General features: G+C 44.1%; 2 protein-coding genes across 2 annotated transcripts in view; one reads left to right on the plus strand and one right to left on the minus strand.

Annotated features, from left to right (window-relative positions):
• GNA13 (G protein subunit alpha 13) overlaps positions 1-9496 on the minus strand; it is a 43860-nt gene extending 34364 nt beyond the window's left edge. Inside the window, exons 1-2 of the mRNA XM_084646775.1 lie at positions 9139-9496; positions 4285-4511 (exon numbers count right to left, since the gene is read on the minus strand). Coding sequence (XP_084502901.1) covers positions 4285-4511; positions 9139-9421 — 510 coding nt within the window. The 5' untranslated portion in view covers positions 9422-9496. The remainder of the gene's footprint in view (positions 1-4284; positions 4512-9138) is intronic.
• The window catches only part of RGS9 (regulator of G protein signaling 9), a 78407-nt gene continuing 70512 nt past the window's right edge, over positions 9187-17081 (plus strand). The window contains exons 1-3 of the mRNA XM_084646772.1: positions 9187-9289; positions 15359-15468; positions 16732-16791. The gene's annotated coding sequence lies outside the window, so the exon portion shown is untranslated. The remainder of the gene's footprint in view (positions 9290-15358; positions 15469-16731; positions 16792-17081) is intronic.

A 17081-nucleotide genomic window follows, 5' to 3' on the forward strand; every position in this document is an offset into this window, starting at 1 on the left:
GATATGTTGGTGAATAGTCACTCAAAGTATGCAAAATGGGGAAAGGATACGTCACTAAGTGCTGAAATACCAAAAGTCTAAATCCAGCTCAAAATTTCTTCACCTGATGGAAATCCTTTAGATCTGAGTTAACATAATGACAGGACTGAAAAGTTGAGTTTTCAGCTTGGTCCTGCCTATCTCGCAAAAAAACTGGGAAAATCCTAGAAGGAAATCCTGCCTGGAGATATTCCTACCAGAGTACTTCCGTCACCATGCTAGGAGCTTGCTTTTCCCTTAACCTGCCCTGGGATCCTTCTACTAGCATGTACTCGCTCCTTCTCTCCCACCTGTGTTCTTGCACAGAAGCACCTTTGTTAGTAATAAAAGCAAGACAACACAAGACATTTCCTCTTCAGCTGCCAGTAACTTTAAAGAGAGCCCCAAAGAAAAGAGCAAACAGTTTAAATTGAACAAGCAAATATTCCACCAACACAAGCATAAAAGCCAGGAAATCCCTAGTTAAAGTGTCAGCCACCACTTGCAATCTAGAACTATAATTTCACTTTCTCCACATTACCTCTTCCACATCTATCACCCACAAGAACACATGCTTCCTCCCTCCACCTCCACACAAAACATTGCAAATTTCACTCCCTCCAGGTGGAGTGGTTAAAGGAAGGTTTTGTAACTGACTGGAATGTTGACTTGGTATTGCATTGAAGGAGACTGTTCGTGTATATGGCAGATTTTAGCTGGTTATGTTTACCTGAGTCATGGAAGGCAGAGGGAACAGTTTATAATAGAATGTATTGGCTCAGAAGTTTGTAATATTTATTAGGTGATAGAAATGTGGAATGTTGTGGGTTTTCTCAACAACCAATGATTTCGGTCAGTTACCATTGCATGGTTTGAGCAGAGGGAGGAGGTGGCATGAGTGTGGTGGATGTGGGAAGGGAATGTGATGAAGGCAAGGAATGGCTGAGAAGTTAACTAGGAATTTCCTGGCTTTATAAACTGTGTTAGTGGATTAATCATTTGAACAGCCTGAATTGTTTTTTAAATGAAGTTTTTTTGCTTGAAGGATTATAGTCATTCTAAAAGTGCTAAGTATTACATAGCTCTTTCCATCTTCAAAGCACCGTACAAATGTTAACTGATAAGCACCTCTGTGAAGTAGGCAAGTAACAGCCCCATTTTGCAGCTTGAGAAACCCCAGTTAAGGGTTTGCTCAAGACCACACCAATTAGTGGCAGAGCAGGGATTAGAAGTCATCAATTCCACAGAGTAACCCGGCCTCTTATTAAGAAGCTGCAACTGAGTTTTAGCATCCCACCAGCACTGCTATAAGTAAGGTTAAGTTGATTCTTCAATGCCATGTTTCATCAATTTGTTATAAGGACAAACTCAATGTTCTCTCATAAGAGCTCTTCTACTGTTGTAAACTAGTTTGAGGTGTACCTCTGACGACATTCTCAACCTGCCTTTCTTCTCAGTACTCACTCTCCACATTCTGTCACTTAAATCAGTTGATATCTCCCCTCCACCCTTTTCTCTGGGCAATCTTCACTGCTCTCATTCACTGCTCTGCTCTCAGTCTGTTTCTTCTGCCTTCATGCACACAAATTTCATCCACTCCCATAGTTCCAGCTTACCACGTCCACATGGATGACTCCATTCTTATTCACTAACCCTTTTCCTTCTGTCCAGTCTCATAGTGACACCTGCAATATCTCCACCTGACTGTTGTTCCTATACCACCTGAAATTCAGGGCAATGAAAACTGAACCCCCATCTTCTCTTGAAAACTTTGTTCACGACCTTTAAACTTTCACTACAGTACCTCAAACTGTCATATTCCACTCCTTTCTCCTCCACTTTCACCAAATCCTGTCATTACCTCTACATCTCCAAAAATCCAACTTTTCCAGTGCTGTCATCTCACCCCCTCACAACAGCCTTTGCCCATGCCTTTTTCACCTCACAATTTGACAAGTGCCAATGTTTCTTGTATGCATTTCATCCCACACTCCCATCAAGTTCAAGTTTCTAGTCCTTACTTCCAAGGCCTTGTAAAACTCATCTGTCTACCTCTCTACTCATGTCTTCACATTCTCCCTCTCACTGCCTTAAGTTACTCCTGAGACACCCTCCTACACAACCCTTCCATATCTTCCTCCCACACCATGCCACATGCTTGAACAACCTTCCTCTTCAATCAAACCCACTAAAAAGACCTCTACAAAGCCTTTCAGCAATGACACAGCAAAAATCTGTAATTTACCAAGATGGCATATCATCCATTGGCACATGACAGAGCTGATCTTGATCCTGAGGCAAGAACCATGTCTCCTTATACGATTGCATACCATGACCATACACACTGCACTCAATATTGTGATATTTAGCTAGGTTCACGTTTACAACTTGGCATACACACATTGGAACAAGATTTTTCTAAATAACTTTGGCAATATGCAATACAAGTATAAACAAAAGTTTGAAGTCTTAATTCAGTCAAGGCAGTTGCTATAACTTACTTTTAAAAATACAGATTGTTAGGCCAGAAATGTAGCCTCTTTAACAGATGAACATTCATACAGATTCTAATTTGGGGACGGTTTAATCAGTCTTTCTGGTGAATTTTAGAAGAGTGCACCACTCTAGCTCCTACTCAAAACAAAACTGTGCACATGTCACAACCAGGGTGGATTTGATTTAAATCACTAGTTAGGAAGACTATTTAATCATGGATTTCTACATAAAAATGCATTCTTGTTGGTTGTTATAACCTTAATACATATTCTTCACAGATAGAGGAACCTCATTAAAATATTCCCAAACTGGGTCTCTTATGGTCATGCTGCCATTATAGGATTTCCCTTCTAGTGAGAGAATGGTATGGTAGATCTCAAATCAGTGAAGGCTACACTCAGAAAGACCTCAAGATTTCTGGAATATGTTCCTCAAACAGTTTCACTTTTGTTTCTACTGCCTGTCCCTCCCCTTCTCAAATTTATCTCCAGACTTTTTCTCCTTGTCCAGATCTATTTCACACCCAACAATCTTCTGTTCATTGAACTTTTTGAAACTTTGCACTTTTAGAGAGGTAAGGGATTGACTGTGTACACAAATTTGCAGAGGAACAACAGGGTTGAGGTCTATTATTTCTCACCTCTATATATTTATTTAAAACATTTTTGCTGTTAACAAGCATGTTATCTCTGGAGATAAATCCAGAGTTTGAGAACTGCAAAACTAAGCAGAGAATTACATGGGATACACAATGCAATCTCAACTACACAGTTATTACTTAGCAAGTGAAGACATGGAAGCCCATTGTTACCAAGCATGCAACACTAGATAAATTCACATGCATTCTAAAAAGTATTTTAGAAGAGATCAAGGTTACAAATAAAAACTGTGGATTTGTAAGTTTTATCAGAACTTACACTATTTAGGAAAATCACCTTAATGTCATTCTATGACAGAGTTTGATTTTCAATCAGGACCGGGCTTTTCCTCATTTAAAGACATGACAATTTTTTGTATCTCTTTTCCATACCACTTACATTAAAAAAAATAGTAACTTCCAATGGGTTAACACCCTGTGTCTTTTGCCATCCCACACAAACACCTACCCATCCTAGAATCAATCTATTCAACTAGAAGTCCATATCTCCAACTGAACTTCAACAAAACAAAATAGCTAATCACATGAAAACAACACACTCATGAAATTAATCAGGAAACGTACAGAGGGAATTCTTGCACGATTTTTCAGACTGGAATAGAGAAGAGAGTTTTAAAAACCCTTTTTCTAATAAAATCAAGTGTATAACAGCACTTTTTTTTAAAAGGGAGAATAATCACATAAAATACTAGGTATTAATTCTCTCCTCCACATCATTTCTAAAAAGTTTCAATACACCAAAGAGGAACAATGGTCTTGCAGTTAAGGCACTAGAATGAGACAAACCGTTCAGATTCAATTTCTAAGTCTGCTACAGACTCAGAGCATGACCAACAGGCAAGTCAACCTTACTGAGCTTCACCTCTCTGATCCGCAAAGTGGGGACTAATACTTCCTTATGTTTTGTTTCAGCTCGATCTATCTTTCTTGGTTAAAAGTAAAAGATAACTAATCTGCAGTTCCATGGGCTAGTATTTTAGGTAGGCCTCATAATATACGTCAACGATAACAGTCTGAAGGAGGCAGATTTAAATTAGTGTTTACTGAAAAGTGATACAGGAACAATGCATCATACAGATTTCATTGACAATATTAAGAAAGCCACAGCTTACCAGTTGGAATTCTCTGCGTCTGTCATAGGCATGCTGGATTCCATTATCTGCCCACAGTGATTTTATTGCTGGAAGGTACTGTAAAAAAACCTGAGTCTCCACCATCCCTTGTGCCACCATTGTTGACCGAGTATCAAAAGCCATCATCTTATCCCCATTATTCTGGTTGGCAGGATCTCCCCAGGGAATATGAAGTTTCTCTCGAGCATCTACGAGGACTCTCACACCTTGAAAAAAATGGAAAAGTGCCGTGATTAGATACTTCCAAGAGCTGCCATGTCTAGTTATTACACTAGGCCCTGAACTTGCAAAGACTTAAAAAATATGTAACCGTATGCATTATGTTGTAAGTATTTGCAGGGCTGGGATCCTAGCTATTAATGCTCTGTATCTCAGGGTAATATGAAAGCTGTCAATATCTGCAATCAGAACACTAAGATCTTTATGAAGAACAGAACCAGGAATATTGTAAGGTCCATATTACAAGGATTTTTTTTATCTTGTATTATGATTATTCTGGATCGTAAAGAATATTCTAAAGGACAGAGTAAGCAATCTAAGTTGGTAAATGAAAAATGTCACAAGGCCTATTTGTATGCAGTGTTGTAGCCATGTTGGTCCCAGGATATTAAGAGACAACTTGGATGAGGTAACATTTTTACTGGACCAACTTCCGTCAGACAGACAGACAAGGGACACTGAATTAGTTTTCCAGACCTGAAGAAGAGCTCTGTATAAGTTTGAAAGCTTGTGTCTCTCACCAACAGAAGTTGGTCCAATAAAAGATATTACTTCACTGACTTTGTCACTTTACAAGGCCTATTTGTCACTTGTCAAAACTCTAAACCCAGTTTATGGCAGTTGACTTTACCTGGCAAGAGCCCAAGATTTCAGGCCTATAAATTAGTTATGCTGAGCACCATTTCAGAATACAGTGAAGTCTCTAGTATCCTGCTTTAAAGCATCTCCTTGTTTCCATATATTGTAATACACTTGGTAGATAAGATCGGCCATACCAGATCAGACCAATTGCCCATAAAGGCCAATATCTTGTCTTGTAACAGTGGCAAATGCCAGGCACTTCAGAGGGAACAGAACAGAACAATCATCAGAAGAAACAGAACAATAATCCACTCTCTGTCATCCAGCCCGAGATTCTGGAGGTCAGAGGGTTAGGGACACCCAGAGCATGGGGTTGTATCGCTCATCATCTTAGCTAACAGCCATTGATGGGCCAATCCTCCATAAATTTATCTAATTTTTTTTGTACCCAGTTATACTTTTGGCCTTCACAACATTCATTGGAAAAGAATTCTACAGGTTGACTGTGGGCTGTGTGAAGGAGTACTTCCTTATCTTTGTTTTAAACCTGCTGACCATTAATTTCACTGGACGACCCTTGGTTCTTGTGTTATGTGAAGAGGTAAAACATATCCTTATTCATTTTCTCCACACCATTCATGATTTTATAGACCTCTATCACATCCCTCCTCGGTTGGCACTTTTCCAAACTGAAAAGTCCCATTTTTTTAAAATTTCTCCTAATATGGAAGCTGTGCCATCGCCCTAATAATTTCTGTTGCCCTTCTGTGTACTTTTCCCAGTTCCAATAAATTTTTTGAGATGGGGCAACCAGAACTGCATGCGGTATTCAAGGTGTCAGGGTACCATGGATTTATACAGTGGCATTCTGATATTGTGTGTCTTATCTCTTTCCTAATGGTTCCTAACATTGTTAGCTTTTTCAATTGCTGCTGTACAGATGCTTTCAGAGACCTAACCATGAGGACTCCAAGATCTCTTCCTTGAGTGATAACAGCTAAGATGGATCCCATCATTTTCTACATATAATTGGGATTATGTTTTCCAATATGCATTACTTTGTACTCAACACAAAATTTCATCTGCCACTTTCTTGCCCAGTTACACAGTTTAATGAGATTGCTTTGTAACTCTCTGCAGTCAGCTCTGCGCATAACTATCTTGAGTAAATTTGTATCATCTGCAAATTTTGCCACCTCACTGCTCACTCCCTTCTCCAGATAATTTATGAATATGTTGAACAGCACTGAATAGTACAGATCCTTGCGGGTCCCTGCTATTTACCTATGTCCTTGTGAAAACTGACCATTTATACCTACCCTTTGTTTCCCATCTTTTAACCAATTATTGATCCTGAGAGGACCTTCCCTCATCTCATGACAGCTTACTTTGCTCGAGAGCCTTTGGTATGGAACAAAGGCTTCCTGAAAAGTCCAAGGACATTATATCAACTTGATCACCCTTGTCCATATGCTTTTTGACTCCCTTCAAGAATTCTAATAGATTGGCAAGGCATGGTTTCCCTTTACAAGAGCTGTGATGAACACAGTATGTTGAGGAAGTGTCATCTATAGATCTGATAATTCTCTTCTTTACTACAGTTTCAGCCAATATGCCTGGTACTGATGTTAGGTTTACAGGCCTTTAATTACCAGGATCACCTCTGGAGCCTTTTTTAAAAATTGGTATTACATTACATCAGCCTCAGATGACTGGAGGATAGGTAAACAATATATACCACAATTAGTAGTTTATAATTTCACATTTGAGTGCCTTCAGAACTCTTGGGTGAATACCATTTGGTCCTGGTGACTTATTACAGTTTAATGTATCAATTTGTTCCAAAACCTCCCTTAGCTATGCCTAAAGACAGCAGCAACACTGAAATTATAGATTTCAGGGATAACATTGGTCAACACGTTTACAAATGTGACATTAATCAACACTTCATAAAATGTAGATTTCTGTGCTTAAAGATACTCTGCTTTGATTAAATCTACACAATAACTAATCATGGTTAGTGCCATTATGCACACGCTACTTCCCTACTCTTACCTTTTACTAGTTTAATATTTGACCTTTTAAAATCCATCTAGGCAGTATCAGTAAAAAACAACATGATTGAGAGATTAATGCTACCACTAGATTTACTGATAGGAGAAAATCTGAAAAGAGGAAATCAGCATGGTGACGCAAGTACAGGACAGGCACATGGGATCAAAAATATCTTGATGTGAGAACCACTTTTATAAGAAAAATGTCTGTATATCACCCTCATGATAAAATTAAAATGTCTGTTCTCTTCAGGTAACACTTAACTATACCTTCCAGACTGGCAAACGGAAAGAAAATGAAAGTATGAGAAGATTAATCTGCAATCCTTATTTGCATACTGTTTTACAGCAGTAGAACCACCTTAATTTACAAACAGAACTCTGCCTTGAGCATTTGCCCAATACATATTTGCTCAGGGTAAGGGAAAGAATTACTTAGTTTTTTCAGCTCCTGAACACATATTAGGCACATGATGGAACAAAGACAAGAGGTAAAATTTTCAATTGAGTAATTAATTTAGGAGTTTAGGTCCCTTTTTCAAAAGTGACTTTTAGGCTTATAGTCTAGTTCTACTGAAAGTCAATGGAACTTAATTCCTAAATCACAGGCACACTTTGAAAATGGGACTTAAGGCTCCTAAATCACATATATTTTGAAAATCTTATCCCTGTTGTCTGCCTTGAAAACTTTACAGTCTAATCGGAAAATCAGAAGTGAAGATAACAATGTAGAGGGGCTGGGGTAAGAAAAAATAAAAGGATGACAACAGTCATCAGATACACTCATTTAAGCCACATGCACATCTCAGTTATGGCACTCTGGCTCTGAAGGGGGCACAGAACAGGATGAATATGTGCGCTTCTCTTAACAACTAGGTCAGTCTAAGTTTCCACATTTACTGCAATGCTGCCTCTACTAAATCAATTTGATATGCAAATCCCTCTCCGCAAACACAGGACACTTCTCTTCCATATACATACACTTTCAAGTGCACTGTTTCCTCCCTTCCATTATTTCACACATTGGACACCTTACTATGAAGTGCTGAAGCCTGACGGAATGAAGTTTTTGTATATGTTTTGCATGAATAAAGCTAGGAAAATGCTCCACAATAAATTGAAGTCCCTCAATACTGAGCCTTACAGAAGAGAACACTGTACATCACTGGTTACAGACCAGGCTACCTCTACTTCCTGTAGGGTGGCCCGCCAGCCAAGAGACTCTCTCCTCAGTGGTTATTGCCTAAACTAGCGCTGGGTTGTATAAAAGTGTGAAGTGACTGAAATAACCACGCTGATCAGGCAGCAAATGATTAATTACATAGTAAGAAACAGGGCTGCTTCTTGGACAAGTCTGAGGAAGGTAATAGTCTAGTAAAGGCTCTTCACGACCCCCAGAGAAGGTGGGGTGTCTGTGCCCCCCCACTCCAATGCTCTCTCATTCCCTCAGAACTATGCCCCCGACAGTCCATGCTCTCTTGTCCCACCAACACCCCGTGCTTTCTAGGCCCCCTCCCTGGGGGCATGCCTCCCCACACTCTTCTCTTACCCCCACCGCCCTCCCCCAGAGGGCCATAGCGGACCAGGCTTTCTCTGCCCCCTTCCCCGCCACCCCACGCCCCCGGCACAGCCCCGCGCGCGCGCGCTCTCACCCCCACACCTGGGGACCAATTACTTCACCCCCCCCCTTTCCCGGCTCGTCCCTCCCCCCGCCCCCAGCCCTCCGTCCTCACTCTCTCGCCTACTCCTCCTTCCCCTGGGGGCCATACACCCCCTCCCCCAAGACCATGCCCCAGCGCGCGCGCTCGCTCTCTCTCTCGGCCGCCCCTCAGACCGCCCCCCTCCCGCCACCGGCCACTACTGTCCACACCAGGCCAGCGTCCCCGGGGGGCCACTCGCCGGTCCCCGGCCTCGCCCCGCCCCCTCTCCCGGCCCAGCGGCCGCGGCGCCCGGCCCCGCAGCCCGGCCCCGCGCCCACCTTTGATCACGTTGCTGTAGATGGTGGCGCGGAACTCCTCGCGGGCCGCCCGGTCCCAGTCCTGCCCGTGGATGATCCGCATCTGCTTCAGGAAGGTGGACTTGCCGCTCTCGCCCGCGCCCAGCAGCAGGATCTTGACGAGGCGCTTCACGTAGGTCTTCTCGCGGTTCAGGCACTTGTCGATCTCCTTGGACTTGCGCTGCTGCTCGGCCTCGGTGCTGGTCAGCAGGCAGCCGGGGAAGCAGCCCGACAGCGCGGAGCGCGACGGCAGGAAGTCCGCCATCTTAGCAAACACTGCCAGGGAGCGGCCGCCCCGCGCCGCAGCTGCAGCCCAAGCGGCCCCCTCGGCGCGGACGGCTGCACATGCGCCTCACAGGCCGCCGCCCACCACGAGACACGTGACCGCGAGGGGCGGGAGGGCCGTCGCTCGCACCCGTCACGTGACGGTGCTGCCCTGTCCGCCGACGGCCCGACGTCACGTGCGTAGCCTTCCCGCCCCCCGTCCCCGCGACCCAGCCCTATCACGTGACAGCCGGCGATTGGATCTCGGCTGTGTGCGCACCTGGGCGGGGTTGAGGGACCTACTGCGCGGGGCTTGGGGCTGCCGGAACTTCCGGGCCGGCTCCGCCATTTGCAGGAGCTATGGTGGGGGGGGGACGTCGCGAAATCCAGGGTATTTGGGGCGGGGGGCGACTCGGCCTTAAACAGCGGCCGGCCGCGCGCCTCTGTCTGCGCATGCGCTCTCCGGTGGCGCGTGCACCGTGGCTGCTCGCGCCCACCGTGCCGCAGCACGCGCAGCGTACGGGCAGCGTGGGCCCCCTGCACAGGCAGGCCGCGGCGGGGCTGCTACGTGTACGTGCCCCGTGCCCCTGTGTGGCACCCACACTGACCTCACCAGGTGCGCGTGCATGTGTGCAAACACACCCGTTCGCTCACGCCCATGTAGATTTGCACACACGGGCATTCGTGCATGTATACAGGTGTGCAGAGGGCTGATGGGGGGTGAGGAACGAAGAGGGGACAATTGTACCAGCAGCGGAGCTCGTGGGGACTTCCGCTGTGTCTGTAACTGGGAGGGCATGGGGCTCCTGTGACGTGGAGCCCCACATTTCTCTCCAAAGGCCTGCCTGCATATTCACCCTTCTCTTGTTTTGCTGGATTCTGCTGCCCTTTCAGGTTAACTTTGCTGCTGTAGTAACAGCGTCATTTGGGACTTGGAAAGACTCAGAAATGGACTTTTTGTGGGGTGGGAAAGTTTCTAACGTTTTGAACCATAGAGACAAGTCATTGGGAAAATGGTATCATGTGGCTCCATTTTTTTTCCTGTTTACTTTTGTTTTTGGTGTCCCTATGATTCCATATTAAACATCTTCAATTTACAAGTAAGATTTTTTTTTGTAACATCCAGTACTGCAAACTCAGTTTGGGATCAGAATGTCAAAATGGGTTCTGTCCACACGTTTCAGTAATATTTTGCAAATACATTTTATCTGGCAATTCTGTTGCAGTTACATTAGCCAGACCAAAATGTATACTAGTTCCCCTTTAGTGCTTCAGATCTAACACATCTTACAGGACTAAACATGAATCAACTCAGTAAAGTAAGCAGATTAGGATAGAGACAGCAGATCTGTGGAGTAAGAAGATGCTGTTTTTACAGTCACTTTTCTGATAATAACTGCTACATTAAAATAAGTGGCAGATTTTCTTTTGCAGCTGAGATGCAGTTGATACAGCAGAAGAAATGCTACCAGGGAGCAAGTTACTTTGCCCAGCTTTCCTTTCCCCCAGGTCTGGTCTTGCTAAAGGTTACAGCATCTTGGGTGGCACTATCCACCAGCTCAGGATACTCATAGCAAAACATGCTCTGACCTTACACATGAAGGGGACGGTGTAGGAGCCACTACATCAACTCTATTCCTGCTGGGGAGATACAATTAGTTTTCACTCCCCCAGGCCAGAACAAAGGGAACATAATGGTCCAGGGAATCTTGCTCAGTGTGTTTGCTTAGGCATAATGGAGCAGGTGGTGTCACTCATAAATAGGGAATTAATTAGGGAATGGGGATAATTAGAATCAGAAATGTGTAGGGGTGCTGGAACAATTTATATAGTAAGGGTGTTGAGAGCCATTGAACCAAACTGTAAACCCTGTATATGAGGGAAACCACTTCAAGCCAGGGGTTACGCCAGAATCCCTAGTTCCAGCACCTATGGAAGTGTGTACATCAAACGTATGATGGAACAGTTCAGGGGTTTATTTGTATCTGTAAATGCAAATCTCTCTTGAGCATTTAAACACAATATGCCGGGCAGCTCTTAGTCTGTGATGGTTTGAAGGAGCATGATTTCAAAACACTGGGGGCCAAACTCAGCTTTGTCCGCAATATTCCAGGATATTGTCTGTCTGTGACAGTCACTTTAATAAAAGAAGAGGGGTAAGTAACGTTGTGGTTAGAAGGCTTTGGAGGCTTTCCTGGCAGTTGAGGAGTGACAGCTGGAAATGTAGAGTGCCTGACAGTTGGGATTGGGAATGTGAGTAGGGTCTGGGGAGCTGAGAGTGACTGCTGGAAATGGACACTTGGATGGTGACAGTCAGAACTGGACAGCTGAGAGAGGGCAGCTGGAGAGAGACGGAGCCTGAAAGAAGTGTCGTTTCAGCAGTTTGACCCCCTGGAGCAGGACAGGGAGTTGGGGAACAGGCAGCGAGGAACAGCCAATAGGCTGCAGGACTAACTGTGAGATGAACACAGGGTCAGGGATGGGAAAGTGAAGTGGTGCAAAGCGAGAGAGGAAGGAAAATGATGAGACCAACAGAACCATGGAGAACTAGACAGAGAGTGAAACAGTCTGTGAGATCCCCCTGGAAGGGCAGTGCAGAGGCCTGGTTCTTCTCTCTGATGGAGTTGGGGAGCAGGGTTGAATTGCTAGTTTTATTGTTAAAACAACTATTTCTATTTCCCCTCCGAGTAAATTGTCTTCTGTGAGATGGTAATCCATTCTGGCGAGGGGAAAATCAGATTGGGAGAATGATATTGCTATTACAAGTGCAGGGGATACGTGGTGGCAGTTGTGACTTTCAGAACTAGGGACTCTGGCTCAACCATCTTCATTTAAAAATGAACGCAAGATTTTTAAGTGCAGGTGAATAGCTTGCTTGACAGGCAGGAAGGGCTGAATTCTCCAAAGATTTCAATGGAAGTTAGAAGCCTAACTTCTTTTGAGCATAGTGCCTTATACTCATTTCCCTTTCTCTGGAATGGGTTTTTTGTTATCTTGTTCTGCTGGGCAACCATGTACGCCTTCCTTGTCTCTGTGCTGTTTACCAGCAGGCTCAAAAGGAGCACTCAGAAAACTAGGCACCCAAAATTCATGGCTCTTCGGACAATGTTTACTGACATTTACTGATAAAATCTAATCCTTAGTATTTACGGAATCTAACACTGATAAACTTACTGCAAGACTTCCGGGCAGCCCATACCCAGTATTCTGGAATGTGAACTTTGATACTTTTAAGTATTGATTTAAAGGAAATAGTTTTTCCAATAAACTGCCAAAGTTCCCCTACATGAAATCTCAGTCACAATTCCACAACCATTTCTCCCCCCGCCTCCCTTTTTTTTTCTTTTTCGAACCTAAAATATTATCAAGAGAACAAAAGGCAGAAAAGTATTGAAAGAGGAAAAAGTGCTGGATGCCCAAGTTAGGGATGAGGGGATGGGGAAAGGATAGAGAAAAGGAATGGTTGATATAATCAGTGAGTGGGTTTCTGTAAAATGACCTGTATATGACCATGTCTGAGTGATGTGAGGGGTGTTTGGATGTGCACTTGCATGTATCTGAATTAGACGACCCATGCATCTCTGTTTGTTTTACTGTGATATGAGTTTTCTTTGTGTGTGTGCCTTTAAGGAATATGACTGATCCAAAAATGACAAGTAACTGTAAAAATGGCACCATGTAGCTCAGTTCTTGTTTTGTTTGTGTGTGATTGACCAGTGTGTGCATGCATTTGAACAATATTATTTTTGTGTATATGTTTGAGCAATACGACCCAAAATATGCCACTAGTGAAACTGTAAGAAAAAGAACAGGAGTACTTGTGGCACCTTAGAGACTAACAAATGTATTTGAGCATCAGCTTTCGTGAGCTACAGCTCACTTCATCGGATGCATTCAGTGGAAAATACAGACAACATGAAACAATGGGTATTTCCATACACACTGTAAGGAGATTGATCAGGTAAGGTGAGCTATTACCAGCAGGAGAGTGGGGTGGGGAACCTTTTGTAGTGATAATCAAGGTGGGCCATCCGATGAATGCATCCGAATGCATCCGATGAAGTGAGCTGTAGCTCACGAAAGCTTATGCTCAAATAAATTTGTTAGTCTCTAAGGTGCCACAAGTCCTCCTTTTCTTTTTGCGGATATAGACTAACACGGCTGCTACTCTGAAACCTGTAAGAAAAAGATGACTGACCTTTTTGCCCGTTAACCTTTTGGGCCAGATCTTCAGCTGGTGTAAAGCTGTTATACCTCCCTCCAAGTCAATTGAATAGTAGCACCACTTGAGGAACTGGCCATATGTTGGTAGGTTAGCTTAAATTCCCATTGTGATGCACAGATGATCAAGAAAAATGACCATGACCAAAGCTGAGGCAGAGCAAATATGTGACTGCAAACTCTGCACTCCCTTGAGTCTATACTAACCACTCCACCTAGCAGTTGTAGGGTTTCCATCCATAAATGGGGACCATTCCAGTAATGTGAGCTAATAACCAAGTCTTAAAGATGTTAAAGCCCTTTCTCCATTTTTGATAAAATGCTAATAAAGAACGAAATGTTCCATTTCCTCTTTGTTTCCCTCCCATCCCCATCCTTGTGTAAACATCACAGCGGAAGCCTGAATCTCCTTGGATTCCTCATTCTAGTGTCATGTTCCAAAAACTCCTAGCTGCTGTTGCACTTCAGAGGAGCGTGCATGATAAGTACATTCTAAGGTTTTACTTTTTGTTCAGAGGACTTTAACTGGACCATTGTTTTTAATACCAGGGATGAAAACTCCCTAGCTACTCAAGTTTCTTCCTACACCATTTGGCATAACAACTCTCCCACCAGCTTGTTTGCTTCTCTGTCTCCTTGAAACGAAGCCTTAGATCTTGTCTATGGGAAAGTTTTACCAATTGTACCATTATACGAATAGAGATATTACACACACACACACACACACTCTCTCTCTCTCTCTCTCTCTCTCGCTGTCTCTCAAACTGGAATGAAAGTGTTTACAAGGGGGGTTGTATGACCATATCAGTTTAAATTCACATGTTAGACCATCCCTGCTAGTCTGTTCTTAAAAATCTCCAGTGATGGGGATTCCACAAGCTCCCTACATAGCCTGTTCCAGAGCTGAACTATCTGTAGAGTTAGACAGTTTTTCCTAATATGCTGCGTAAATCTCCCTTGCTGCAAACTAAACTGATTATTTCTTGTCCTGCTCTTAGTGGACTCACCAGGGCAGGGAGAAAAGGGGGGAGGTTCCAGTTCTTCTGTGCCAATTAACATGCAATTGTTTATCTACAGTTGAAAAGCTTCAACAGGATACTGAAAGAGACATGGCCCAGAATACCCCATAGCTTAGTTGTTAGGACGCTCACGTGGGAAGAGAGAGACCCAAGTTTCAAATCTCTTCTCCGCGTGAAGCAGAGGGGGAATTAAACCCCAGTCTTCCAAATCCTGGGTAAGTTCTCTAGCCACGGGGCTAAACATTAGAAGAGGGGAACTAGCAGCTTAGGTGCCCAACCCCAGAAGAGGGTTCACAGCTCAGAATCCCAAACAGAGACCGATGCCTTCCTCTGGAACGGAAGTAGGCACCTACGTCACTGAAGGCAACACCGCTCTCCTTGGCATTTCCTTCTGGCTAGCCTTGGCACCTCCCCACTCAGCAAGCACACTGGCTTTTGTGAAGCACATTCTTAGGCTCCTAGTTCTCTCCATGCAGGGTATAGGGAGCCTGGGTGCCTAGCTTGGGGCTGTGGACTCCACACCTAAAAGTTGTGTGCTGCAGCAGCTATGTTCCTTTGTGGCTCTAGCTCTATCTATTTACGTATGTACGGGCACAGAACACGCCTGAAGTATCTCCCTTCTTGTAGAGGAAACCAGATCATTTCCATTAACTATAGTCCTTGAAATAACTAGACAACTATTCTTCCATTTCATCTAGGGCATGTCTACACTAGAGCGGCTGGAGTGGCACAGGCATGGCCCTGCAGCAGTAGAGCTGTCATGTAGATGCTTCCTACATCCACGGAAGGAGTTTTTGCATCCATGCAGGTAATCCACCTCTCCAAAAGGCTGTAGCTTGATTGGCAGAAGAATTCTTCCATTGCCCTAGCTGCGTCTACACCGGGGGTTAGGTCGCCCTAATTATATCACACAGGGTGTGAAATTTCACAGTGTGGCTGGGTTGATTTAAGTTTTAGGTGTAGACCAGGCATGAGTCTACTCAAAGTCCTTTCCTTCTCCTGCTGATTGCCCTCAGGAGATTTCTGTGCTGCTAGATTTTCTGTCATTACCTTTGTCAACTCCTGAGGATCGCCAGTTGGATGAACTCCTTTCGGAAAAACAACGAGACAATTCAATTGTGAGAGGATGAAAATGGGTGAAAAAAATCCCTCCTGAACCCCATGACAATCAGCTAATGCCCTGAAGCCAGAGATCTATTACCCCTGGCATTCGCAGGCAGAACTACAGATGTCATTGATAATCATTAAATCATGCAGCAGCAGGAAGCAGAGAATTCCAGAAGAAAACCTCCTGTAAAGCAAGGGTGTTGACTGTCATGTGGTTGGGAGACACGCAAAAGGGAGGCAATTCATGTGGTAATCTTCATGAGTAGAGACAGGATATGGAAGAAAGCCTGCTCGTTCAGATGCTTCCGAAGAGCTGCAATGCAACTGAGGAGGTCATTAATGCCTTTAGGCTATTAATGGAGAGACAACATTGCAATGAGTTCAGAGCCAATGTACTTTACTGAAGCATAGGAGCCGTGATGTCCTGCAAATCACAAAAATGTGTAATGTTGAAAGTGCCATGAAAATGTGTCACCGAGATGTGTTTGACTGTAGCGTAGTGTATATGCGCATCTGTTTGGTGTGCATGTGATGTGTGTATAGTGTATGCATGTGCTTGGTCTCTTTGTAGATGCATCCACATGTATGGTGTGTGGGCACCTGCATATATGATATGTGTGTGGGGGTGCACTATGTCTGTGAGTGCATGCAAAGGTGTGTGTGCATAGTGTATTCATTCCTGTGCGTATATGTACATGCTTTTGCAGTGTGTATGTGGGTGTACGCACACATGGCGTGGTGTGAGTGATTGTGTCTATGGTGAGTGTATACAGGTACATGTGCTTGGTGTATGTGTTATATGTATGGATGAGTGCACATGTGAGTGGTGAGTGTGTGTGTGGCTTGTATTGGGGTGTGTGGCCTCATGGATGGCAGGCGTTTCTGTGAAATGTATTAGATATGAAACCTGGTACAATTATTGTTTTCGTGTAGCACCAAGGTCTCACCTCTGTCTCACCCACAGATGCTGTCCCTCCTGATCTGAAGGTGCATCACTCGGGCTGAAGTGCATCACTCGGGAGAGGTGAGGAAGTCTGCATGACTATTGCTCCATTGTGCCTGCCTGGATAAATGAAGGATTTTAGTCTGCAATGCTGTCAGTCAGACACCATTCACCCATTCATCAGTCCCTGAGGAGGCAGCTCAATCATGAGGAGACTCTGTGATTGTAGGGCCTTTTTTGGAGTGCTTATGCATGCATGCATTGGACAGAATTCCCTTGGTGGCATCCGCTGACTCCCTTGCCATGATCTCGGAATGGGCTTTGCCTGGGGTCCCCATGTTTTGTCCCTATGACTCCACTGCTCTGCACTT

The sequence above is a fragment of the Lepidochelys olivacea genome (assembly GCF_965140295.1).
Source record: "Lepidochelys olivacea isolate rLepOli2 genome assembly, chromosome: 14".
In the NCBI taxonomy this organism is placed as follows: Eukaryota; Metazoa; Chordata; order Testudines; family Cheloniidae; genus Lepidochelys; species Lepidochelys olivacea.